Below are 25,261 nucleotides of genomic sequence, written 5' to 3' on the forward strand. Positions count from 1 at the left end.
GCCAGCTGTGAGCCATGTCAGGCTGCTTCAGCAGGGAAGAAAGCTTTGGATGAGGGAGGAGGCAGTAATGTCTGAAGGTTTGAGTCCAGGCCATGCTTAGCCTTGACTCTCCCCTTGCCAGGGCCTTGGGGGCCGATTCACTTCAGTGCCTCTCATTCCTTACAGGTGGTGGTGGTTCTGCAGCAAGTCTTCCAGCTCATACAGAAGGTTCTGAGCAAGTGGCTGAATGATGCCCAGGTGGTGGAGGTAACCAGGCTCCTCATTAATACTGCCTACAACTCTCCCTGTCTTTGCTGACCTGAACTGGGGACAGCAAAGGACAGTCTATGGGTGATGCCCTGTTAGGAGGGGTATGTTGCTAGGTTGTCTGGACCAGTGCTACTTGCTGTTACTAGCAGCGTCTGGCCATTCTTTTCTGGTTTGTGGCCCCATGGGCTCTGCTTCTTTCCAGTTACACAGGCTCCGCTATGAGCGGGAAGAAGCGAGATGAGGGTCTACCAGACCTATGTTCTCTAAAAGGGTAGCTTTGCTCTGGCCTAGACTTGTGTCATCTGGTGTTTCTCCAGGTCTTTCAGTCCAGAAATACCCATGGGCAGTGTCCCACCAGCTGCTTTCCCCTGCCCTTCAAGGAGACTTTCTGCAACAGCGGGAAGGATGTTTCCTGGTCTCTGGGAGAATCCTGTGCTGCAGGGCAGGGCCACCAGTACCAGAGTAGATCTGAGCCCTCTGCCTGGCTGGTCTTCATCCCCATTGCCAGCTCTGCTCTCCCCTGGGACCCATCAGTCAAGCTCTGCTCCCTGGGAGAGGTCTCTTGATGCCCATTGCTCACACAGTCCCTCTTCTCCCACAGTCTGTCTGTGCCATCTTTGAGAAATCCGTGAAGACCCTCCTGGATGACTTTGCCCCCATGGTGCCTCAGCTGTGCGAGATGCTGGGGCAGATGTACAGCACCATCCCCCAAGCTTCTGCCATCGACCTCACCCGGCAGGTACAGAGCTGGAATCAGGGCTAGGGCTGCTACTTCCTGGGAAGCCATAGGTGCGGAGGGCCAGCAGCAGCCTCAGTTCTCTCTCTCTTGCAGTTGGTTCACATCTTTGCCCATGAGCCTGCCCACTTCCCTCCCATCAAGGCCCTCTTCTTGCTCGTTACCTCAGTCACGCTGACCCTCTTCCAGCAAGGTACGTGGGACTGACCCTTCCTCGCTGTTGTCAGGCTGTTGCATGCATGGAGTCTGGAGGCGTCTTACCAGGAATGGCTGTTTTTGCTCCAAGCTAAGCTAATGGGGCCATCTCTGTTTCTTGGATTCATCCCAACCCCTGGAAGGTGGGTACCTTCCCTGCAGGGCAGCAGAAGCAGAAACCCCTGCAAGACTCTGTTCTGCTGTGACAGCCCCATTTCTGCAAGAGGGGTGGGCATTGTGTGCCGCAAGGGTCAAGCTAGAAGTCCAGTCCCACTTGGCAGGGACATTATGGTTTCCAGGAGATCCTAGGGCTCCTATGGGGGCAAATGCTACTTGCAGTGGCCAGGAATCAAGCCGCTGCCTGAGCAGGAGAATATGTGTGTGAATATCTGGGAAACAACCTTTTCAGAGTCACTGCTGACCACCAAGTCACTGCTAGCCACCAAGTCACTGCTGTGATGCTGAGGATGCTGGCATCCTCCCACAGGACAGAGGTCCGCTTTGGCTCACTGCCCACCCTACAGAAAGTGAACGAAGTTAAGGCAGGCCCCTCTGCAGCATGAACCCCCATGAGCCTCTTGGTGAGTTGCTCTGTGACAGGGACAAATGTATGTTGGAGCTGCTGTCTCTGGTCCTTCAGCATCTTCATATTTGATCCCCAAAGGGTTTTGTCCTGTGCACACAGCTGGGTGCTGGGTAGGGTGATGCTGTCCCCAGCACAAGGCCAGGGACAAGCTCTCTAGAGAGCTGGGGAAGGTGTGAGGACCCCTGCTTCATCATCACTCCATGGTCCAAGTAAATCCTGCTGTGCTGAGGTGTCACTGGGGTCAGTGGTGAGCAAGATGGAGATCAGGTCCTTGCTTCTGCCAGCGGCATATGGATGCGTCTACATTGAAACCCTTTTGGCTTGGTGCCCGGGGAAGTGGTGATACCTCTGGGCAGCAACAGGTATATCTGCAGGAGGAAAGGGGAGGGAACAGTGCCCAAGCTCTGCAAATGCTTGGACACGAGCTTTGCTCAGGCAAGCGGACATCCAGCTCACGGTGTGCCCAGGTCTGTGTGCTCCCACTCACCCCATGGGTGCCCTTCGGTAGGCAGCTGGCCCTGCGTAGGGCAGGCCCCTTCTGCTGAGCCCATGGGTGGCAGGAGATGGGGGAACAGCTGACACCACAGGGGCCAAGACGTGTCTGTGCACAGTCAGATACCAAGGTAGGGTGAGTGGTGCTGGCATGGAGATCTCTGAACACTGAGCTGCTGTCTCCCAGGAGGATGCTGGAGGAGATCTCAGGGAAGGTCCTGGGCTCAGTGTCTTGGAAAGCATCTGGGAATGGTGTGGGAGGGTGACTGTGCAAGGGGCTCCTGAGCAGCTGGTGCTGATGACAAGCATGTGCACGCCTGAGCCCCGCTGGGCGTGTCAAGCATTTGCTGGTGTTGTCATTCACTCGCAGTTACCTTCTAGGACCAAAGAGTGCTCAGTTCCCACAGTGCAAAAGTTCTAATTCTCCTTGTGGAGATGGTGCCTAGCTAGTCCCTGCTCCTCCTCCTTTTCCTCCTCAAGGACATGAAGATCTCCCTGGCTCTGCAGCACCTGGGTGCTAGCTGGAGACCCTAGGGCTTCAGACCCTTTCCTTTGCAGTTTCTTTCTGTTCTTGGGTTCTCCAAGTTTCATGATTTTTTGTATGTTTTGTTTCTTTAACTTGCTTCAAGCTGCTCATGTTGCCCATCCCCTTCCCCACACACCCCTTCTCCCTTACACTCCTGTTTTCACTTGTAAATTCTTTCTGTATCACATAACTATATGATGTTGAGTTGCTGTTTGTATGATTTTTCTCTTAAGTTACATCTTTATTATATTTTAGGGCCCAGGGATCATCCTGATATTGTTGATTCATTTATGCAACTCCTGGCACAGGTGTGTTTTAGTTTCTTATTCATTCACTTTCTGTTCTCTCTCTTTCTCTTTTTAATTCAATTTAAACCTATTTTTAGCTTTCTGTTGACAACGTTTTTTTTCCTTTTAGTTGAATATCGAGTTTCTCCATCTGTTTCCGTGGAAGTTGAAAACAAAACATTCTCCTTTATTTCTGGGTTCACGCCATCCCCAGGACAGTGTCCTCCTCTGCAGGGCAGTGCCCAGCTGCCACCCCCTTGCCTTGCCAAAGCTGGTATGGGGCACCTGAGGCTGCTGCCATAGTCACCTTTGGGTGACAGATAAATTAGAGCACTAAGTGGATGTTTTCTGACCTGTATAACTGCCCTGCGATGGGTCCTCCAGAGCAGGGATGATCTGAGCTGGCTGCCTTGCCTTCTGGGATGAAGCCCCTGCTTCTGCTAGCAGGCAGCTGCCAGGGTTTGGCTCTGAGCAACATGCTTGTGATGGCATCTGGACTTGGCCAGGGTGCCATGCTGCCTCCTGCCCCAGCAGCCTCTTGGGGTGGTGGGTTTGGTGACACACAGGAACGGTTTGCATCGATGTGGCAGAGTCCTTGGGCTGGGTCAGGGGTTGGCATTCATGTCACTTCTGGCAGAGGCAGGCAGGGCCAGCGCTATGCTTTATGTGTATGTACACCTCTTGGGAGCAGTGGGAGCCTGGCACAATCCTCAGTCTGCCTTGGCCTTTGAGGAAAAAGCCTCCATGTCCTTGGTGCACTCAGTGACCCCGTTGTAGATACATCCACCTACCCAGAGAGTGGGTCGGTGGCAAGAAGGAGCCAGCAAAGTCAGGTTCTGCTTCATTTCTGTAGAGGAATGACCTCTGACCTTGTGTGCTGGTCTGGTGGCTATGCAGTGACACATGCTGAGGCAGCTGCCAGAGCTGTGGCCGTCCTGCCCTTGCCCGGGAGGTGTATCTGGCATGTCTGAGCACTAAGCTGTTAGCTCTCTCCGATGGCAGCTCAGCCCCTGCATGTGTCTTGCAAGATGGAGTGGGTGAGGGGGCTGCACCTGAACTCTCAGACAGGGTCTGCTCTTTACGGGTCTCACCTTAATGCCTAGATCCTACTGAGATCCACTGCATCTCACAAGCTGTATCAAAGTCTTTTTTCCCTACTTTTCCTCTTGAAAGATAAAATGTACTCAAGGTTACCAGAAAGCATCAGTAGCTTTTGCTGATGACAGTTTTGGAAGCCATAACTTCTTAACAAGGGTTTTGAACGTGATGGGAGACTTAGTGAATGGGGTCTGTGCATGAAGTTCATAGAGATGAACTCCTGGCCACTCAGCACTGGCAGGACCTCCACTCAAGCACTGTGCCCAGTTTATGGCACAACATTTCTGTAGATACAGGCTAGAGAAGACAGAAAAAAGCACCTGGTGAGGAGGAAAGGCTGATGGGAGCCTGAGGGGCTGCATGGGTCTTGGGATGTGTAAAAGGTAATATTCTAGTAGTAGGTAAAAACCCCTTTTCTGTTCTCCTCAAGTGGGACAGTCATAGGAGGAAATAATTGAAAAGGGTAGGAGATCTCTCTAACAGTGTGGGGAAGCACTGAGAGGTCACCTGGGGGGTTTCTGTGGTTGAAGGGCTTGAAAGGACTCAAAAAGCCTATTGCTCCTGGAGGGCAGGTAGAGGTGATCCTGCCAGGTGGGTAAAGAATAAGGTGACTCTTAGTTCCAAGGCTGTTGTTTCTTTGGAAAGTGCTGAGTTTTTCTCTGGCATGGGGTCCTTCTCTGTGTCTGGACATAGTGTGTTTATAGTCTCTCGGAGAGAAGACTGCAACCACGCTGAGCTTCTGTGGGGTGTTCTGTCAGACCAAACATGCCCAAATCCTGGCTGCTAGAAAGCTGTTGCACACTGCCCTCATGGACAGGATTTGCAGGTAGAGCTGCAGCAGCATGCTGGCAGCCAGACTGGTCCCTGGTATGCTGGTCTCTGGACAGTCCGTGTTCTTTGGAGCAGCACAAAGGCTGTCTGTCTCTGTGGCTGCTCCATCATGGATCACTGTGAGGTGTGTGATACCAGCCCACCACCAAGCACAGCCACTCAAGACCTGATGGTTTCCTGGGATTTTTGTTCTAGCAACCCCACAGAGACTGAAGGAGTTCATCGATGTCATCCCTTCACACATACAGGATTGGTTTCAAGGTTTTCTCAGCCTGCCCTTTCTCCCAGACTGATTAGCTGGCAGGGTGCTTTGAAACCTGCCAAGAAATGGCCTTGCTGTCCCTGCTTGGCTCTTTATTCTCAGGACTTCAAGAGCCATCTGATGGCAGAGGTAGGTTCAGCCTCTGCCATCACCATGCTCTGTGGTGATGCTGTTGAGCATTTGTAGATCAAGGATTAAAGTTGAGGAGAACTGCAGGTCTCTTCAGATACAATTTTCATGTGTCAGGGCCTGTGTTCTCATCCCAGCCTGTTATGCCTGTGGAGCCCTAGGTTAAATAATGCATCTCCTGGAGCAACAGTGAGTTTGGACCCAAGACTGTGTCAAACTGGAGGTTTTCCCACTTCCCAGACTGTCTGCTCCTGTGGCTGATCACTTTGGTGGAAATATCATCTTCCCAGTTTGAAATTTTCTGTTTTCTCCATGCAGGCAGTGTTTTTGTCCTCTCCCTCGGCCAGCAAGTGCTCCTTCTGATAACTCAGAAGCTTTTACCTCCTGATACCTGCACATCAGCCCTCTGTCATGAGCCTGCAGGGAGCTGTCTCTCTGTGACAGGATTTCAGTTGACTTTGCAGTGTATTTCTTTGGGCTTGGTTGGTGTGGCTGATCATTTTGCCACCACATTAATGGGCAGTCTGCTCTTGACGATGGCTGGCTCAGCACGAGAGCTTGTTGGCTTGAGCAACATCTTTAATGGATGCCGAGGGCCCTGGCGCTACCATTACTAGTTAAAGCGAAGTGTGGAATAACCAATCTGCTGTAAGGCTGCATGGGGTGGTACTGGCAGCCTTTGCATTGAGATCTGACATCAGCTGCTCCCCTGCTCCTCCACTTTGTGCTGGGTGTGGTATAGAGCATAGCTGCTGCTGTGCCCAAGGTGAGCATCCAGCATCCCTCCTGGAGAACTGCAGGCTCAGTGCTGCCCGTGCAGCCAGAGCACCCACGCCCAGGACCACACAACTGCAGCAGCTGAGGCTTCCACCCGGGTCTGTGGCTGGGGCTTGCACCTGGGTCTGCATCTGCAAACCGAGACTGGAGGTTCAGGTGTTAGGGAGCTCTCACCTGCTCCCTGGCCAATGGGTCACTCATGTGCATGTTCCCGGTTGTAGGCAGGATTTTGGAGCTCTCTGGCTTGTCTCTGTATTGGTGACTGCAGGCTCATCCACCCACCCTAGCAAGGTTTCATGCCACATGGTGCTCAGGAACGCTGTGGCAACCTCCCCTGACCAGGAGCCCCAGGACAAACTGGGCAAGTGGGGCCACACTGAGCAGAAAATGCAAGACTGACATGTGGTGGCCCAGCTAGTGTGTCCACTACCTCCCTCCCTTTGTGGGCTGGTCCAGGCTGCATGCAGAAGTCCTTGAGCTCTCCTCCACCATGCCTGCTCCAGATGGAGTTATAGAGCCATGTAGAGAACAGGGACTTGATATCTTCTGCCCCTGGCATGCAGGGGCTGACTTCTCCTTGGTTCCGATGCCTGACCAAGTTCACATGACCTTTCCAAAGCTGGAGGCTCTGCTCCACCAGGTATGTGGTCTGGGAAGTAGAGGTGGTGGTGCAAAACACAAGGGCTTGATCTGTGTGTTCTGGAGAGCTACAGGAACTGGTGTAAGCCCTCACTGTCCCTTGTCTGCTGAAAGTGCGGGTTTTGGTGTCCCTTTCATGCCTGCTTGCCTGTGAAAAGTCAGGCACAGAAGAGCCTGCTCTTGAAGACCAGTCTGGGCCTCCTAAGTGCCATGGAGAAGAACTTGATGTCCTTTCTGTGTCTGCCTGCAGAACAGCCCTTGCCAGAGAGTCAGTGCTTACCTCTGCAGTGGCTGTCACAGCAGAGGATGTGGAGGGACATTTGAAAGCATTTAAAGACCTGTCCCCATCCCAGAACATGTGAGCAGAGCTGCTCTGGCAGGAGATGGAGAGGACAGTCTGGTGGTAAGAGGCCGCAGAGCTGGAGGAGGGTTCTTGGTGCTGGGCAAGAGCAGTGCTGCTGATTGCTAATGGGAGAAGCTCCATAGGGCCCCATCTCATGGGGATAAAAATCATATTTGTCTACATTAGACATGTCCATGTGTACCCAGATTTGTCTTACACTCTGCAATACCTTGGCAGTGGTGTCCTGTGGGAGGTATTCCCCCCAGTATTGTCACACTTTCCCCCCTGACACTGAGTGAGGAGAAGGTGGTGTACCAGGTCTGCAGGAGAACTTGGTGGGGCTCTGCCTGCTACAGGTCTCATTTGGCTGAGAGAAGCACCATGCAGGTAGGTGGCAGCCTGAGCATGTCAGAAGACTCTTGTACCAGCAGAGCAGTCTTGCAGTGCGTGGGTCTGGGGTTAAAACCATCTCCTTGGTCAGGCAGGATAGAGGAACCCACACTGGGTGGTATCATGGGAACCAGCTGCCCTTGAGCAGCATGCTGCTGGGTTAGAGGTTCAAGGGCACTGCTCTGGACCCTACACCAGGGCCCCAGTGGGGGTAGTCTCCTGTGGCTAAAGCTATGTCTGTGGTCCGTTATGGAAGCAGCCATGATGAGTGGATGTGTTTCTAAATCATTGCCCAGCCACTAGCTGGCGTTCTGGTGTTGGTGCTAGCATGTCAGGAGGAATTGGTGCACACAGTCTGTGTATACACGCACAGGCATAACATGGCCCCTGATTGCTCCCATGGAGGTCTCCACTCATATATAGTAGGGAGGCAGGTCTCTCCACCTGGTACAGTAATGCCTTCAGTGCCCAAATCTGAGTCCTCTTGCAGTGTGTGATGCAAAGGGGCAGAAAAGAGATGGGGTAACCCTGATACCTGCTCCTCAACCTCTTGGTCTCCAGCATAGGTTGTCTGCACTGGGCAGATGGCCACAGACTTTCTCTGGAGAAGAAGGGGTAGAAAGTCACTCCATTTTGCTCCAAGTAAGGGCTGTGGCTGTGGCCAGATGGCCATGCGTCCTGGGCACTTACTGGCTGAGAGCAGTCTCTGCTTTCATTCACGAGGGCAGGATCAGAGGGTGGCAGTGGCCCTGCACACAGCTCAGCCTGAGGGCTGCCTGCCCTGGTATCCTGCTCCCTGAACTCCAGGCACAGAGTGGGGCCACTGCAGTGCTGTGGCTGCTGTCTCCGATGTTGTAGTGATAGCAGGGCAGGAAGCATGGCTGGCATTCCTAGTGCTAGTCCACAGCAGTGGGCATGGTGGTAAGGCACAGATATGGCCACCTTACATAGCAGGTCTCACCGTGGCTGGGTAGAAACCCTTCAAATGGAGTGGAAGGTACACATTGAAACATTTCTATTAACCTGCCAGCGCAGGGGGGACTGAGCCACTTGATGAGCTGCCACAGCTCAGGGTGTCCCCAACAGCAGTGCCTGACCCCCCCAGAGGCTGGTGGGATTGCTGTGTGACATAAAGACAAAGCTTTTCAGACTTGCTGCTCAGGAACTGCCGAGCAATGTTGGCCTCTCATTGGCACCTGTGTCCTGGAGCCCAGGCAGAGTGAGCTGCTGGTCCAGTTTGGGGTTACTGCCTGAAGCAGTTGGTGTGACCCCAGGTATGCCAGCATCTTCAAGAGGGGAGCAAAGCACAGAGGTGACTGGTTTCTGCTGGGCCCCGCATGGCTGCCCTTATCCTGGGGGTGCTGCTGCTGCCCAGCCTGCTTTGGTGGGACAGGAGCCCTCTGTCCTATCTCTGTTCCTGAAGCATTTGTGCATGGCATTTATCCTCAGGTCCTGGGTTTGGCAGTCCCTGAGCACAGCAAACTGCCAGGCTGTTAGACTTTTTCTATGGGGGGTGGGAAGTAATGGTTTCCTGCTGTACTGTGTCAATCTGCCATTTACTGTGGGTGTGCCCAGGTAAGTGCATCCAGGCAGAGGCTGTCTGGAGCACCAGGTTCCTTGGAGGCTTCCTGGCTGCCTCCACAGCACTGGGTTTATGCTGCTTGTCTGTGTGCCTTGCAGGCTCTGAAAAGGAAGCCGGACCTCTTCCTGTGTAGCAATCTGGATGTCAAAGCAGTGTTTCAGTGTGGTGAGTACCACAGGCACTCTGTGGAGAAGCCAGCCTGCTCCTGCTGTGGAGCTGGGTGCAGACCAGCCGAAAGCTGAGAACAACAAGGCTGTTTAGTGTAGTGTTTCTGGCTGCTGACATGAGCAATTTCTGCCCACAGGTGTTCTTTCACTGAAGTTCCCTGAGGCCCCCACAGTCAAAGCATCCTGTGGCTTTTTTGTGAGTATTACAGCATCTTGCAGCCCACTGAGAGCTGGGAGGGCAGGAGCTGGGCTGCAGGTTGGGCATGGGTGCTGCAGTATGGGACCTTTCTGACACTGAGTGGGTTGGAATCTGTGTTGCAGACAGAGCTGCTGCCCCGCTGCGGAGAGATTGCCCCGGTGGGACAGGTGGTGCACGAGAATGGCAAAGTGCTACTACAGGCAGTGCTGGAGGTGAGAGACAATGGGGAGCTCTGGGCTCTGTTCCTGAGCAGCACCCCTGCAAACACAGGCAGAGAGCCCAGCAGTGTGGGTGGGTGCAGGCGGAGAAATGACGAGGGCTCAGCAGGGTCAATCTGCTCTGGCAGGGTGTTGGTGGCCAGGCTTCCCGCAGCCTCATGGATCACTTCGCAGAAATCCTCTTTGCCTTGAACAAGCACTGCTTCAGCTACCTGAGCATTTGGATCAAGGAGGCCATGCAGCAGGATGGCTTCCCCTCAGCCCGCATCACCCCTGAGCAGAAGGAGAACTTCAGCCAGCAAATCCTCAGGTTCATGCACCCCTCCCTGTGGTGGCTGTGCAGTGGGAACAACATCCCTCCCCACATGGCCTGGCATGTTCCTCCTGCTTCATGTTTCTCCCCTCCCTCTGTCTTAGCAGAGAGCGTGTGAACAAGCGGCGAGTGAAGGAGATGGTGAAGGAGTTCACTCTGCTGTGCCGAGGGTTGCATGGCACAGAGTACACAGCAGACTACTGAGCACCTGGCCGGGACCGTGGACAATTTGCCCAGACCAGTTCTTCCCTGCAAGGAAGCCCCCACCCCCCACCCCATTCTCCCTACCCTGCTGCAGTATGGCTCGTAGAATAACCCTCCACCTAGAATTAACCTGCTCAGGATGCTCCTCAGCTAGATTTGGTGGCCACATCTTGGTGTCAGCATCTTTGTTTCCCCCAGCATGCTCCCCCCTCGCAGGGGACTGGAGTGCCAGCTGCAGAAGATGGCAGTGGGGGAGGGGGGAGGGAGGGTGGGGGTAAGCCTAGGCAGAACTGCCCCACACTTGGGCTACCAGCCCTTCCCTGGCACCTCCCCGGGGGTGCCTGTGCCCCACGGTGGGGAGGCTGCCCCTGTGTCCATGGCAGTGGTGGGCAGAGTGAGGGGGCTTGCCCCCTGCTCGTTTGTACGTGTGTGATTGGGAGGGGGGAGGCCCTGCACCTAATTATATTAAGAATATTTCTATGTTGTGGCTGTTGTTATCGCAGTGCCTGGATTTTGCCTGCTCTTTGCCTGTGCAGAAGAGCCCAGTGGAGGAAGTTAAATCAATTGGGATGCTTCAACACCTCCTGTCCCCTGCTGGCTGCAGGAGGGATGACAAAAAATAGTGGTGCATTGCATCTCTCTGCCCCATACAAGGGAGAACAGACTCCATCCCAGTCAAACACAAGGTCCTCCCTACAACACAGGATGCATGTTCCCCACTCCTGTTCCTCAGAGCAGGTGAAGGGTTGCTCAGGCTCTGAGCCCTCACTTTGTCTTCATTCCCCAGGCCAACCTGCAAACAGTCTTTCAGTTCTGGGGGTGGCAGTTATGGCTTTCTGTTCTCTTGGGCTGGTTTTAGCTGACACACAGGACTGTGCTCCTCAAGTGGGCAGCATGACCAGTATCTTCACTCTGGGACATCTGATATTGTCCCTGTGTTCCTCAGATCATGTTTTATTCTAGAAGATGAGTCACTCATAAGTCCTTTTCAGTTCAGCTTTACTTAGCAGCAGTATCCCACACAAGGCTTGAAACCTGGTGATGTTGGTTTGTGCAAAGATGTGACCTTCTGTGTAGAGCCAAAGCTGCCCTGTACTGGGGAACCCTGGGAGCCTGGGTCAGAGTCAAGCACCTCTCTGGGCCCCACAGCTGGCAGCTCACCTGCCCAGGAACCCTAGAGTGTGGCAGGCATCCCTGAACACATTAACTCTTGCTCTCCCACCACAGTGCTACTGATTCAAGGCAGCATCCACCAAAGTGTCAACTGGTGGCAAGTCCAGACCCTCATGGGTCTGACACTTGGTGGCAGGCAACACCTAGGTTCCAATATGGTCCTGCTCCTGGCTGGGTGCCAATGCTGCTGCCACATCAGGGTTGCTTGCGCCCCTCATCCTCATAGGCAATGGCAATCCCTCGTCGGCCCTGCACAGCCTTGGAGACAGGTGTCTGCCCCAGTTGCTGCTCCAGGCCCTGCCAGCTGCGGGACCCCAGAAAGGAGGCTGGAAAGAGAAGAAAGTGATTTGTTACTGGGAGCAGGAGAATGGCATTGCCCCTGCACTGGGGCTCACACCATGAAACCGAATCACAAACCAGCAGGGCTGATTTCTGCCAGGGCCTGTGTCTGGTCCCTGCAGGCCAGGGTGGTGCTGGGGGGCAGATGAAGGGCTGGCGGGTCACGGACGTGGAGAGACCGCATCTCCCCCGTGATCAGTGAGATATCTGGAACAGCCTCCGCCACGTGGAGGGCTGCTGGGAGCTCAACATGAGCACAGGCACCTGCCAAGAAACAGTAAAGTTATCCTACTGCTCGTGTTTGTGCTCTCACTTCTGCGAAGCCACAGCAACCATGGCCTCCAGGTAGGAGGGGAGGGCAGGATGCACGCTGGGAGCAAGTCAGGCAGCTGGTTTCTAGCTGTTACCTGGAAGCAGGTCTCGGAAGTCAGTGAGGTAGTTCCCTGTCCACTCACGGGCTGTGTTACAGGCCAGCTCTAGCTCATAGGGGGTCACAACAGGCCGGTAGAAGTCACTGGAGTCCAGCAGGGAGTTCTGAGCACAGGCCACCAGGACAAAGATGTCCACCTCCAGGAAGTTGGCCAGCTTGGCAGGGTTTGGCTTCCCCACAGCTAGCGTGTAGCTGCGCTTGCCAGCCCAGCGCAGAAGCTCCCGGAGGTGCTGCAACACAGTGAGGTAGCCTGCCACACCGAGAGTGCCCACCAGGATGCCCACCACATGGGCATCCCGGGCCCGCTCCACAAGGTACAGGCGTCGCATTAGGGCCCGGTTGACATTGAAGGTCTCACGGCGGCCACAGCTGGTGGCAGGGTCAAAGGAGCTGAAAGGGCAGCAGTTCCAGGTCAGCATGAAGCTGGTGAGAGCCAGGCCCTCCGCTCCCACATAGAACATAGCACAGTCCTGCAGCCCTCCTGGTTCCTCCACTGGGAACTGGCGGCCAAACTGCCGCACCTCCCCAGGCAGTGCAGGGCCAGCTGAGTCCTCACAAACCACCCTGGAGAACACGATATGTGGGTACTCGGGAGATAATTGCTGTTCCAGCTCACCTGAAGGGAGAAGAGTGAGGATAAAACACAGCCACAGACCAGAGGGATCAGGAATCAAGGCTGGGGACTGCCTGCCTGCTGCTGCTTCTTCCCTGGCAGCTCTGCAGAACACTGAGCACTGCCAGAGACCCCCCTCCCTCGGTCCCCTCACTGTTCTATAGCACTCACCCATCGCATGGGCATAGACCACATCACTCAGCACCACCACACGACTTTCTCTGTCTGGGTAGAGCTCCCTGAAGGCGTCTGCACAACACCTGATGTCCACGGGCTGCTTCCCGAAGATGTGCAGCACCGGGAGTTTTCTGCACGGGCTGAGGCAAGCCGGGCCATAGTGCAGCACTGCCTCGGCACCTGCGTGCTCGGCCGCCACTTCGTCCACACAACAGCTGCAGGGAGGGCGGACCCGATGTCAGACGGGCTACACACCACGGAGCTCTTCCTCCACCCTGGCACTGCTGGCCCGAGCCCGAGCAGCTCCGGCCCATGGTTCTGCCAGGTAGGGGACAAGCAGCTCCGTGGAGAAACATGACACCCCTCCACAGCCTCATGCCGACCTGCCGTATGTAGTATCTCCCAGGACGTACACCTCGGCTCCGGTAGCCGCTTCCATCCCGGTCGCTACTGACACCGCGTCCGCCAGGAGCTCGTCAGGGAACTGGAGAGCAATCTGGAGCGAGACAAGAGTTTGAGGCACTGGGCAGGGCAGCTGGCAGTCCCCGATCCCGCCCCGCTCTCGGTCCCACTCACCTTGCGGAACCCGCCGTCCCGCACGAAGGCAGCGGCCCGGCCCATCTCGTAGAAGCTGTCGAGGTCCCCGCGCGGCGCCGCCACCGGGCCCAGCTCTCGCCGCAGCGCTGTCTCCCCGTCGCTGCTAAAGGCCGTTGCCATGGCGCCGCGGGGCCGGGAATCAGGCCCGACACGCGGGGCTTCCTACAACCGCTTCCGGGCTGGGCCTCGGAGATGATCAATGAGAACTCGGCACCGCCCTCCCTTTCCTAGAAGTTCCGCCCCTGGTGGAGCAGGGCCTATCGTGATTCTCGGCGAGGCGGAGACAGGAAGGACAGCCAATGGAAAGAAGCGCCCTTCGCGGTGCGTTATGGTCCATGTAGTTCTGTCGCTGTTGTTAGCCAGGACAGCCAATAAGCGAGCGCGGTGGAGGCGGTAGCGTGACGCCAGTTCCGCTCTGCCGCTGCGGTTCCGTTCACGTGTCCCGTGCCGGTCAGGTGACACGTTCGCGCCCGCCCGCCCGGCCGGCTTTGCTTCTCTGTGTCCCGCGCCGCCGCCGCCGCCGCCATGACGGGGCTCGCGCTGCTGTACTCGGGGCTCGGCCTCGCCTTCTGGACCACGCTGCTGGGCGTCGGTCAGTGCCGGGGCGGCGGGAGCGGCGGACGGGCTGGAGCAGGCGGGGTGGGGGGTCACCCTGCGGGGCTCTGGGGATCGTGGGTACAGACAGGGTTGGGCTGAGGGGCAGAGGGAGTAGCAGGTCACAGTCTTGGCTGGACCGGGGGTCTGGGCTCTCGGCGTGAAGAGAGACCACAGTTCGGGCTTGTGTCCGTGCTGGCTGCCCCTTTGCCGGAGAAGGGCTGGGGGCGGTGTGTGTGTGTTGCTATGATGTGAAAACGGAAGGTGGGGTGTCGGAGTGCAAACTTGTCAGTCTTCTGTTGGCTGAGCTGCTCAGGAGGGCTGGCCTCTGGCCTGCCATGGCACCGAGACTACCGCTATGGGCCTTCTCAGCCTTCAGCTGCTCCTCTGAAGGCTTGCATGTGCAGCTTTCAGAGCCTGTCCACCCTAAGAAGCTGATTTGCTTTTCTGTGCATATGAGACCAGAAAAGTGGTGGTGCCAATCAGGGGTTGTGTGTGGATTTGGCAGGTCAGGGGAGCTAAAAGCAGATGTCTGGCTTTTCAGACTGTGACAGCGGATGCCTCTTGGATGGAGCAGATTGCCCTCCTGCTTTGCCAAGCTGTGGCAGGGCCATAAGGAAAATACTGGATAGTTTGCATGTCTGTATGGCTGTATTGCAGCTCGTGGCAGTCCAGGCTTCTGATGATGATGACATTTGGCTTAGACTGAGAATGGATTTAATGCCTTAGGGGTTGTGCAAAGATTTTGTGCTGGAGCTGATGCCTATTTCCTCTTTCAGTGCTGAGACCGAAAGCCAGGCAGAGACCAGGGAGACTTTGGCTCCTACCTCAGTATTTGAGTGATGGGAGAGGCCTAGTCAGAGAGGAAGGGTGTCTCACTCCCTCGTGTTTACAGGGGCTTGGTGAATCCTGTGTCTAGCCCAGGGCTTCTTTACTGGACCCTCTGAATCACACAGCTTGTGCCAGCACAGATCCACACAGCAGTCTTGAGACTGTTGGAAAATCTCAATGACCCGAGTCTGAATGCTCTTAACTTCCCCTTTTATGGTGCAATCTCTTATAAGGGAAGGTATGAGCAGGAAATAGTCTTACTCTGTGCAGTGTTTTGGTGGCACCTTTTTGTGCTTTCTCTCCTTATTCTGAGCTCTGCTTTGGTGCTTCAGTCCTGTTGCTCAGCTATTTTGTGTCCTGACTGCAGGACTGGGAGCCAGAGCTCACAGGAAAGCGTCCTTCACTCTCTTTTATATATCAATCCAAGGTTATGCCTACTATTGAAGATATGGAAGGAGTCCTTAAGATCTGCCCTGAGTTGGTTGTAGCTCTTCCTTACTGCTCAAGGGGAGTGGGGGCAGCTGAGGCTGGTTGGGTTCAGTTCCTGCTCTGCCAGCCAAGCAACCAAGTCAAAACAGAAGCTGCAGACCGACCAGGCCCAGCCATAGAGATCATCCCCGAAGGTTGCCAGGCACGTGGGCTGGGATATGGCTTGCCTTTGCCCTCCCTGGCTGTGGTGGCACTGTTCCTCATTTGTGTGTCACAAAAGCAGGGGAGGGGAACAGCCCCTTCTGTGGGCAGGAGAATGGATCAGCACTGCCACTTCCCATTTTGGGGCCAATTTGCCTGGTAGCACTTGTAGTGCTCTTGGTGCATGGGGTGTAGAGTCCCAGGTTGTATGTGGAGGGACTTAGTACCCAGGACCAGTCAGGACATCCCATCTCTGAGGCTGGCACCTGCAGCACCGAGGCCCTCCGGTGGGATGAATCATCTGGAAGGTCTTGCCTGTGGGCTAGAAAGGGCTGTTCTGACCTGGGCACAGGGTCCTGCTCCTGTATTGCTGCTGAACAAGTTGCTTGCTCCAGGCTGTGACTCCAGTGGGGAAGAGAGCAGCAGGATGCATGTAGGGACCTCTTTGGTGCTTTTAAGCATTTCAGAAGTCTCCAGTTTCTTCTTTTCTGGTGGGTACTTAGGGTCAGTGCCACAGAGCCACTGGTCCAGTCGCCAGTGGTAGAAGCTGCCCCTTCCTCCTTTTTAGTTGGTGCAGAGCAGAGAGTGCTATGCTGTGTTTATCTGTTCCTTAGGGATCAGGTCACTCGGTCTTCTCCAGATGCATGGTGTGAGCCATACAAGGAGTAAAGTGTCTCTTCTGGTCTGCAGTGATCTTTCCTGCTTGTGAGCTCAAAGAGAGGCAGGGCTTTGGTGCAAGCAACTCTGCATCTCTTTTGGCTGCACAGGGCTGCTGGCTGTGACTCCTGGCTGCAATTCTGCACAGGAGAGGAGCGCTCAAGAGTACAACAGGGAAAACTGTTCTTGGAGTCCCCCATGGAAAGGAACAGCTTTCCTGAGCTTCTCAAGGCTGCACCTTGGGTTTGGTATCTCCTGCGTATATTGGAGTACAACTTTTTCTGGAAATGACTAACCCTGGGAGAACTGCTGAGGACAGCAGGCATGTCTTGAAAGTCCACAGCCTTGGAAAGAGGGTGCTACAGGGCACCCTGGTGTTGATGGGTTTCTAGGAAGCAGCACAGACCATGGTGGGATGGTGACTGAGTAGCATGTGATGGTCAGTTGGGACACAGCCTCACTTTGCTTGCCTTACCTGTGAGAGAGGACAGCTCACAGCCATGGCTCTTCAGTGGAGCTGAGCTTCTGGGTAGTGCAGTTGGAGACTTGGGGCACAGGCTTGTGGGTTGCTTTTCAGCTCTTGTAGCCCGTGTAGGTGCTCAGGGAACAGAAAATGGGTGCAACAACCACCACGATCCTCTTCTAAGATTGGCTCTGGGAGTATTGCCAGTCTGGGCTGTCGCTGTCCTGCTCTGATGTGGAAGTGGTGTGGTCACTAGGGTAAGATTTTCATGGAAGGGACACCCTGCCCTGTAGCTCTGCACACCTGAGCCAGATTTCCCAGTAACCCTCCAGCATGCTGTGCTGTGCTCCTGGGCCTCTGTCCCAGGGCTTCACAGGTAGGGGAGGAAATGGCAGTGCCAGGCTGGAAGCTGGTGTCTGTCTGAAGGTTCCCATGTCACTCTTGCTTTCCAGGGATCTGCTACACGATATTTGACCTGGGCTTCCGCTTCGATGTGGCCTGGTGAGTTCCCTATCAATACTATCATCTTCAGGGCTGTGTGAGAGGGTGGGTGGGGTTGGCAGTGGCTGCAGGGAACAGTGCTCACTTTTGAGCAATGGGCACTGATCATTGCACCACAGGGAAACAAGCTACAGCGAGCAGGGTCTCTGCTCCCTGTGAGCAGGGTAGATGCAACCCACATGTAGATGTGGCTGATTCTATTTGGAATCCTGGTGCAGCCATCCCACCCTTCCCACCCCAGGCTTCCCCTTCACAGTAAGAGTTTTTGGGAGGAAGATCTTGGTCCATGCAGGGAGTCCTGGGTTGCTCGAGCAGAGAGAGGCTCTTGTGTCCCACTGTCTGTCAGTGCCCAACTCATCTTTGGCTCCATGATCAAGTGGAAGGGTGCCTGTTTTGGGGCTGTGCGCTACAACTGGGGGGCTCAACCTGGCTGCTTACTCAGGGCACTTCTTCTCCAGGTTCCTGACAGAGACCTCACCCTTCATGTGGTCCAACCTGGGCATTGGCCTGGCCATCTCCCTGTCTGTGGTAGGAGCTGCCTGGTGAGTGTGACTGGCTCTTCAGCAGCCCCCTGCTGTCCCACCTCAGTAACTCTGTATATACTGAAGTTTTCCGTGTGGCAGGGCAGGGGCAAAACAGTGTGTACATGCAGGAATGTGGGGATTTGTGGGTCACCACAGCAGTGTGGCCAGGCTGCTGGGCTTCTGGAGTTTGTGGACAGACCACTTCACAGGCTGCAGAGGCCCTGGAGACGCAGGGATGTGCCTGGCTCTCTGAAGCCACACCCCAGAACCCAGGCTGTGCAGTGCTGGCTCTTGTGCCCCAGTAGTTCTGCTGGTGTAGATGGTGGAACCTGGGACCACTTGTATCCTGAGGACAGACAGGCCAAGTTCAGTGTCCCCTAGCTGCATGCCTGACTGTGCTCAGCTGGAAGATCCTGGTTTTGCTATTGAATCCTCCTGTGAGTACCAGACCTTCCACCAACCACCCTTGTCTGCCACAGGGGGATTTACATCACGGGCTCAAGCATCATTGGTGGTGGAGTCAAAGCCCCTCGGATCAAAACCAAGAACCTGGTCAGGTAAGCACAGACATGGGATTAATGCTTATGTTGTGCCTGAGTGGGGCAGGTCTCAGCCTGGTGCAGAGGTTACTGTCCTGCCTCTAGCTGGGTGCTACTTGCAGACTGTTCCTTGCTGAGCTGCTGCTGCTGTTTGTTTTCAAAACAAAGAGCCTTAAAGGAACCAGAGTGCTGCTTTGAAGAGCACTGAGTTATATCACACAATGAATGAGCCCAGTGTGTTCAGAACAAACACTGTGAGATCATGCTTATTCCTGCCCCAGGCAGGGCTCCCCTGGCCAGACTTTGCACAGCCTTTCCCTGAAGGAGCAGAAGGAGGCTGAAAGCTCTCTGTGCCTGCTTCTCACAAGGCTGTCGCAGCTTCTTTGGGTGGCACAGCACAACCATCACCCAGCCTTCATGTTTGGCATCTCCCCCTTGTTTGGGGGGAAAGCAGTGGGTACCCTGAACTGCCTTTCCACCCTTGGCAGCAGTGGGGCGGGGTCAGAGGTGGCTGTGGAGGAGTCTTGGCTGCTGTTTGGCTGGGTGTGAAGTGATGATGACTGCTCAGGCTGGGGCAGAGCCTGGGACACTGGTCAGACTGGCAGAAACACTGTCCTCAGTCTTTGCCTTTCTTCCCCAGCATCATTTTCTGTGAGGCTGTGGCCATCTACGGCATCATCATGGCAATTGTCATCAGTAACATGGCTGAGGTATGGGACGATCTGGGCTGTCATGCCAGTCCTGCACCAGTTTTGGGGCCAGTGTGGGGGTGGGCAGCTAGGCGTGGGCCAGTGTTGTGAGTGGTGGCCCTGTGAGGGCTTTAGATGCTCCTGGCCCTGGTAGCCCCTGGGCTGGTGTTCTGTGCAGTGGCCCTTATCCATGCTGAAGAGTGGGTTGGGGAAGGTGTCTCCAGGGACGTGGACTAAGGAACCATCTCTGGGCAAAATGTGGCTCCCTCAAGCTATACTGGGGACAAGCACCTCTCCCAGAGACCACAGATTTGCCACTAACCCAGGTGATATGCTTTCCCTCAGCCTTTCACTGCAGTCACCCCAGAAGCAATTGGAGCCAGGAACTACCATGCAGGTAAGGACTGCTCAGTCCCTGGTGCTGCTGCTGTCAGCATTGCCACACCCTCACGCCACCTTCTGACCAGCCCATAGCCTGCTGCAAGTGTCTGAAAGATATGTGACTTCTGCCAGAAAGTGGCTTTTTACTTACCTTTTGAAGGGCCTCCTACACCTAGCTGGGCTGTACTGCTGAGCAGCAGCACTGTTCCTCCCTCAGGCAGCAGCAGGTTACTGTCACCTGCTGGCCTGATGCTGCAGAACTGGGGCATACCCTGGAGCAGTCCTGCTTCCCAAACAGGAGGACGCTGCTGGTGCTTGGCAGTCTGAGGTTTTCTGTCACCTCAAGGCAGAGGTGCTGCAGCATGCCCCAGGTGCAGGGGGTTACACCCTGTTCTTGCAGTGTTCCTCTCTCACAGGTTTCTCCATGTTTGGAGCTGGCCTGACTGTGGGATTATGCAATCTCTTCTGTGGTGTCTGCGTGGGCATCGTGGGCAGCGGAGCTGCGCTGGCTGATGCCCAGAACGCCAGCCTCTTTGTCAAGATTCTGATCGTGGAGATCTTTGGCAGTGCCATAGGGCTGTTCGGGGTCATCGTTGCTATCCTGCAGGTACCTGCCTCCTGGGGCCACCAGGCTTACATGAGCACAAGGTGCCTGTCACCACGGGTGCTCTTCAGCTCCAGGTAGACACACCTGGGCTCTGACACAATCCTCTGCATTGGGATGGGGAAGCTGTTTGCAAAGTTTGGAGTGGTTTGGCTCTCCCCACAGCATACTGTGCCTACTTGCAGCAATGGGAACTCTTAATGGCCCTTCTGAGCAACTGTCACTGAGGCTGTTACCTTGGGTACACCCTGTTCTTATCAGTGGGGCTGATAAGCTGCTTGCAGCTTATGAATGGTCCTGGGGTGCTTGGGTGGGATGGAGGTGCTGGGTTGGGGTTTGTGGGGCACGGCCTAACCTCTTTTCTTTCTTTCTAGACATCTAAAGTAAAAATGGGCAACTGAGCCCTGTCCCACCCAGCCTGTTCCAGCCTGCCCCAGGAGGTGCTGTATATACTTATTTAATGTTTCTGTCCGTGACTGAGGCAGGAGCTGCCTGGCAGTGAAGTGGGAGCCTGGCTGTGTAAAGCTCCATCCCACCAATCTGTTGGCCCCTTGGAAGAAACAGATTTCTCTGTGTGAATTTTGCCCTCAGTGGCCTGGCCCAGCCCTGCTGCCCTGCTGCTGTGTCCCCGGTGTGTGTAGAATCGACCACCAGTGCAATTATGTGTCTGTGAAATAAATATGGTTCTTGTCCAAGGACGCAGCTCTTCCTCTGCCCTGCACACATCAGGAAGGCTTGCAGAGACCAAGGGCTGACCCCTGCTCAGATATTCCCCTCTGCGCCTCTGGCAAAGTCCCTTTCCTGTGCCAGAAGCCTGCTGGTGTCTTCCCTCTGTGAGGTTAACCCTGCTGCCTGCTCAGCCTGCAAGAGGCCACCCTCTGAGCTGTGGGAACAGAGCTCTGCTTTGCTACCCAGAGCAGGTAGGAGGCTGCAGGAACAGGTAAATGGCAGCTCTGTGCTGCCTGTGCCAGGCTCTTAACCACTGCTGGCACCGCCCCTCACTAGGCATAGTGGAGGCACAGGCACAAGCTGGTTTGGGCTTTTTGGCTCCTATCCAGGTAGCTTAGCACAGAGGGAGTGTTCACAGTGTGCACAGTCCCATCGTGCAGCTGGGGAATACCAGAAGTGCAGAGGAGCAAAGTTTTGTCCTTTCCAAGGATGTCTTCAGCCAGCAGTCCTCCTGGGTGCTGCTGTGTGCCAGAGCTCTCCAGTCTGCAGTGCCTCTCTGTCCCAGGGGGCCCTAGCAGAGGTCCCAGGGGTGGGGATGCTATGTGCTGACTCTGCTCCTCTCTGCCTGACTGTGGTAAATGCAGCATGGGGACGCTGGCTGTGGACAGCTGGGCCTGCAGCTCATCTGCTGCTTGGGGGAAGGGAAGAACAAGGTCCTCCTGCCTCCATTCTGCAGAGAGCCTGGAGCCAATGCTGCTGCAGTCTGCTGTATCCAGCACAAGGCCTTCCTCCATCCTGCTGTGCTGCCAGTACACTTTTGTAGGGGAAGAAGACTCATTTCCCTGGTGCTGTTATTGCTGTATTGTGTAAAGCAGATTCACACCTAGAGCTGCCCATCTCACTTCCCACCTGGATGCCACAGACTGAGGTAGTGGTACGGCTGATGGAGCCCAGGATGAGCTCACACTTGCTGATTTTTTTGCCCTTGGACTAGGACAGCTGCCTCTGCATAGCATTCTGAGTTGTGCTGGTCTCCCAGCTGTGCTTCACGTTGTCCTGTGTTTTGAGACTACACCACATTTCAGCCCTGGGTGCAGAAAGACTGCTGAAGCAAGCCAAGACGGTGCTGCCACTAGCTGTGTTGGCTTTCTTCTTGTGCTGGAGGCTGTGACAGGAGCTCAGTGTGCCACGTGTAACAGCAGGGACACGAACTGGGCTCTGCCTGCTCAGAAGGCAGGGTGTTGATTGTGGACAGGGTTTTGCTTGTCCTGCATGAGAGTTGTACCTTTGTCCTCTGGCATTGCCACTATGGCAGGCCAGAGACATCTGAAGCCTTGAAGCTGCAGGGACATCTTGTTAGACCCATGCCAAATACATGAGGCTGTATTCAGGAAGGAGAGACCTGGGTTTAGAGATCCTGCACTGGTGGTAGAGAAGTTCTGTGAGGTAATTTTCTTCCTGGTTAACAAGTGTCTTGAAAGACTCACCCACTTACCATTCAGGATGGGTCTTCCCCTGCCTTGACTTTATAGAAATTCAGGAATCTCCCTCTGAGAGGTGGTTTTCTGCTTTCCAAATCTCATCTGTGCATATCAGGACTTTGACAGGGAGGCAAGCTCCAAACTTGTCCACAGATCTTTTGTGAGGACTTGATACCCACCAGGGCTAGTCTTATGGTGGCTGAAGGAGCCTGTGCCCTGTCTCGCGCAGCTGACAGTGGTGAGGTGAGCATGCCATGCACTCTCTTGTTCTAGGTGTGTGCACTTGAGTTCTGGGACCTGGGTGTGCTAAATACCTGCTGCTCAAGCATGGAGCAAAAATTCACCTGAGGTTCCAGTATCTTGCACCTTGTCTCATTTAGGAGCAGCAGTGAGAGTTGGAAGATGATTTGGTGACTGCATGTAAGTACTTATGGGAGAAATGTCACCTGCCCAAGAGCTGAACCAAGAACTTGAGGCAGAAATTGGTTGGCTTTCAGCAGGGTTTGCTTGCAGGGGTGGAGCTGGGCTGGGCTGGGCTGGACTGGTTGGGTGCTGCTCTCATCTCTGCTCTAAGGTCGCTTTCTGAAGTGAGCTGCTGTGGGGCAGAGGTTTCCCTCTGCCTTTGCTCAGGTGTGTGGCCAGGCATAAGGTAGGAGGGGAGGCCTGGGTGGACAAGTTGTTTACAGTCAACACAGATGCCATGGGGTGGCTGGCAAGAAGGGAAAGGCTGAAGATAGGGCAAAAACTACTTGTGGTGAGCCAAACTCAGAGACCAGCACAGGATCCTTTGGTGACGCCGTTGTATGAGCGAGAGTGAAATTTTTTGGTGTTTCCTAGCAATGAAACATGGAGGGGGAGGGGGGTGGGTGTCCTTAGAAAGAAGCCACAAATAGGTTGCGACAGACGCTGAGCCGGCTGCAGCACTCGGGGACGCGGGAGTTGCCCTGGGTGGGTTCCTGAAAGCACTGACGGAACGCAGCAGAAAGGAAGGGAGAAAGAAACACCGAGAGACCCTGTCCCGAGGGCCGCTCGGAGGGTTTCCGAGACCAAGGGCCGAGCACCTCGGGGCAGAGCGGGCTGTGGGCAGGGGGGGTGCGTGCCCGGTGGGTCCTGGTCCCCGCCGAGCTGCCCTGGCCCCGTGTCTGCACGGCCCCGGAACCCGGGGCGGGCGGTGGCAGCGGCCCCGCCCGGTGCGGCGGCGGCAGCGGCGGGCGGAGCCGGCGTGCGGGCGGGGCCCCGTCTCCCTGCGGCTCTCGGCGGTGCGGCGGCCCGGCCGGCAGGCCCCCACCCGCAGCCCCGGGCATGGGAGCGCGCGGGTCGGCGGCCGGGGCTGGAGGAGGAAGAGAAGAAAGAGGAAGAGAAAGAGAAGGTGGCGGCGGGGGCCGCTGACCGGCGCCGGGGCGGCGCGGCAGCCCCCGAGGCCGCGGTGAGTGGAACGGCGCGGACAGGCCTGACTGGGTCGGGGGGAGCCGAGGATGCGACCCAGGGAAGGCGATCTTGGTCCCTTATGCATGGTACATCCCTGATTCGGGGAAAAGCCTGTTTTCGAGGTTGTTCCACGTTTTTTAATAAGTTTTTGTATGTGTCGGGGACTGGGAAAAATCGGGGGGGTGGTTGTGTTGAATATGTCCCCTCGTCTGCCATTGGCCTGGAGAAGGGAGGCGTGGGAGAAGCCAATGCCCCCGCGGCCACCGACTCCCCGTATGCCTCCACAGGGACGAGCATCACCAGTCCCATGGCACCCACCACACCAGGGTGAGTCCCTGAATACCAGGTCCCCGACTCCAGGTTGCTTTCAGCCTCTCACACCCTGTGAAGGTGCTGTGGTGAAGGAAGATTGCATCATTATTCGTAGTCCCCGTGCTTAGTGGGTGGTTTTAAGCTCACTCGTGTTTGTGGCATTCAGTGTCTTCGCTTTTGTTCCCATCGAGCATTGCACTTCACCCACCTTGTGGACCGCCCTGCAAAAGGGTCCGTAGAACTCGCTGTCATTTGTCCCTAGCACCTCCCTCCCTAGCTGCTGAGACACCACTGCTCCATGTGCTGGGGCCTGCTGCAAGGGTTTTTGAGGAGGATTTCTGGCAGGCAGTAGGGGTAGGCAGGTCCTTACGTTGTGGGCTGTGCTGGGTGATAGGGCACTGTGGCCATGAGAAGGTTTGGGAGATAATGGCAAAGATGGCTTTTCTCCACAGGGCAATTCTCTAGAAGGAAACCTGATGAAGGGTAGGGGTGCTGGCATATGACAGGAGACTCCTGCCCACAGGGATCCCACTGTACATCCTGCAGAGAAAAAGAGGGTGCACGCAGTTGGACATCAAGCTTGGAGCCTTTTCCAGCATATCCCTGCCTGGAGTGGGCTCCTGCCAGCACTCTGCCCTCTGCCAGAACCAGCTGGGAGAGGGCAGCCAGAGCACAGTTGGGCAGAAACCCTGCTTCAAACCTCAGCTCTGATCCCCACTCACAGCACCTGTGCTGCCATCAGTCTTGCCCTGCATCTCCCACGGGGGCCCCAGTGGCCAGGGCTGGCAGCTGCTGGTGGGCGTCCCCAGGTCCTGGGCCAGTTGCCAGTGGGTCCTAGCTGCGCTCTTACCAGGGATCCTATTGCAACTTCCAACCTGATAGGTTCCCCCCAGGATCCTTGCAGCAGCCTTGGCCTGGCCCAGGTTCCCCAGGGCCTTGCACGCCCTCAAGGCCTGTCCTTTGCAGTTGCTTTGCTCTGCCCTAGCAGCTTCCCTCAGAACAGGGACTGGGGCAGGAACTGGGGTGCATGACTGTGCTGCAGCCCAAGTCCTGGCAGTGGTGATACTAGGAAAGGCCAGACAGTTGGCTGAGCTGGGGCTTGCCAGTGACTCTCCCAGGTGCTTTCCAACAGGACTCTGGCCCAGCTCCATGTGTCATGTGGGAGATAAAGAGACCCTGACTCCCAGAGGCTCCTAGCATCCCAGGGGGCCTTGCCACTGGCAGCAGGAGGAGAGAAGACCTACGCTGGTCGGTGTAAGCTGGACTCCTCTGGACATGGCAGGGACCACAGCCCAGTGGCCAGACCATCCTGCTCAGCTCAGCATCTGCTGTGCAGCTGGGTGCCTTTAGGAGGGCCCTGCCAGCATGGTGCTTGCTCCTGGCTCTGCTTTGCTGCCACTCCTGGG

The 25,261-nt window shown here is 55.6% G+C and overlaps 3 protein-coding genes across 3 annotated transcripts in view; 2 read left to right on the forward strand and 1 right to left on the reverse strand.

The window, feature by feature from the left end:
• Positions 1 to 10,233, forward strand: part of IPO13 (importin 13) — a 30,645-nt gene extending 20,412 nt beyond the window's left edge. Inside the window, exons 12-20 of the mRNA XM_054384215.1 lie at positions 166 to 246; positions 851 to 988; positions 1,082 to 1,178; positions 3,040 to 3,092; positions 9,221 to 9,287; positions 9,427 to 9,485; positions 9,611 to 9,700; positions 9,835 to 10,016; positions 10,127 to 10,233. Of these exons, the coding sequence (XP_054240190.1) occupies positions 166 to 246; positions 851 to 988; positions 1,082 to 1,178; positions 3,040 to 3,092; positions 9,221 to 9,287; positions 9,427 to 9,485; positions 9,611 to 9,700; positions 9,835 to 10,016; positions 10,127 to 10,223 (864 nt within the window). The 3' untranslated portion in view covers positions 10,224 to 10,233. The remainder of the gene's footprint in view (positions 1 to 165; positions 247 to 850; positions 989 to 1,081; positions 1,179 to 3,039; positions 3,093 to 9,220; positions 9,288 to 9,426; positions 9,486 to 9,610; positions 9,701 to 9,834; positions 10,017 to 10,126) is intronic.
• A 1,330-nt stretch (positions 10,234 to 11,563) lies between these two features.
• On the reverse strand, positions 11,564 to 13,672 carry DPH2 (diphthamide biosynthesis 2). The gene is made up of 6 exons (XM_054384437.1): positions 13,532 to 13,672; positions 13,339 to 13,451; positions 12,950 to 13,170; positions 12,143 to 12,781; positions 11,814 to 11,999; positions 11,564 to 11,722 (listed from the first exon to the last, which is right to left on the reverse strand). The coding sequence occupies exons 1-6, from the start codon at positions 13,670 to 13,672 to the stop codon at positions 11,592 to 11,594; spliced, it is 1,431 nt and encodes a 476-aa protein (XP_054240412.1). The 3' UTR covers positions 11,564 to 11,591.
• A 405-nt stretch (positions 13,673 to 14,077) lies between these two features.
• Positions 14,078 to 20,655, forward strand: ATP6V0B (ATPase H+ transporting V0 subunit b). Its single transcript, XM_054384338.1, has 8 exons — positions 14,078 to 14,144; positions 17,180 to 17,228; positions 17,687 to 17,770; positions 18,232 to 18,309; positions 18,932 to 19,001; positions 19,326 to 19,377; positions 19,778 to 19,968; positions 20,340 to 20,655. Exons 1-8 carry the CDS (start codon positions 14,078 to 14,080, stop codon positions 20,364 to 20,366), a joined length of 618 nt encoding a protein of 205 aa, XP_054240313.1. The 3' UTR covers positions 20,367 to 20,655.
• Positions 20,656 to 25,261: the final 4,606 nt, after the last annotated feature.

Source organism: Indicator indicator, chromosome 10, assembly GCF_027791375.1.
Source record: "Indicator indicator isolate 239-I01 chromosome 10, UM_Iind_1.1, whole genome shotgun sequence".
Taxonomy (NCBI): domain Eukaryota; kingdom Metazoa; phylum Chordata; class Aves; order Piciformes; family Indicatoridae; genus Indicator; species Indicator indicator.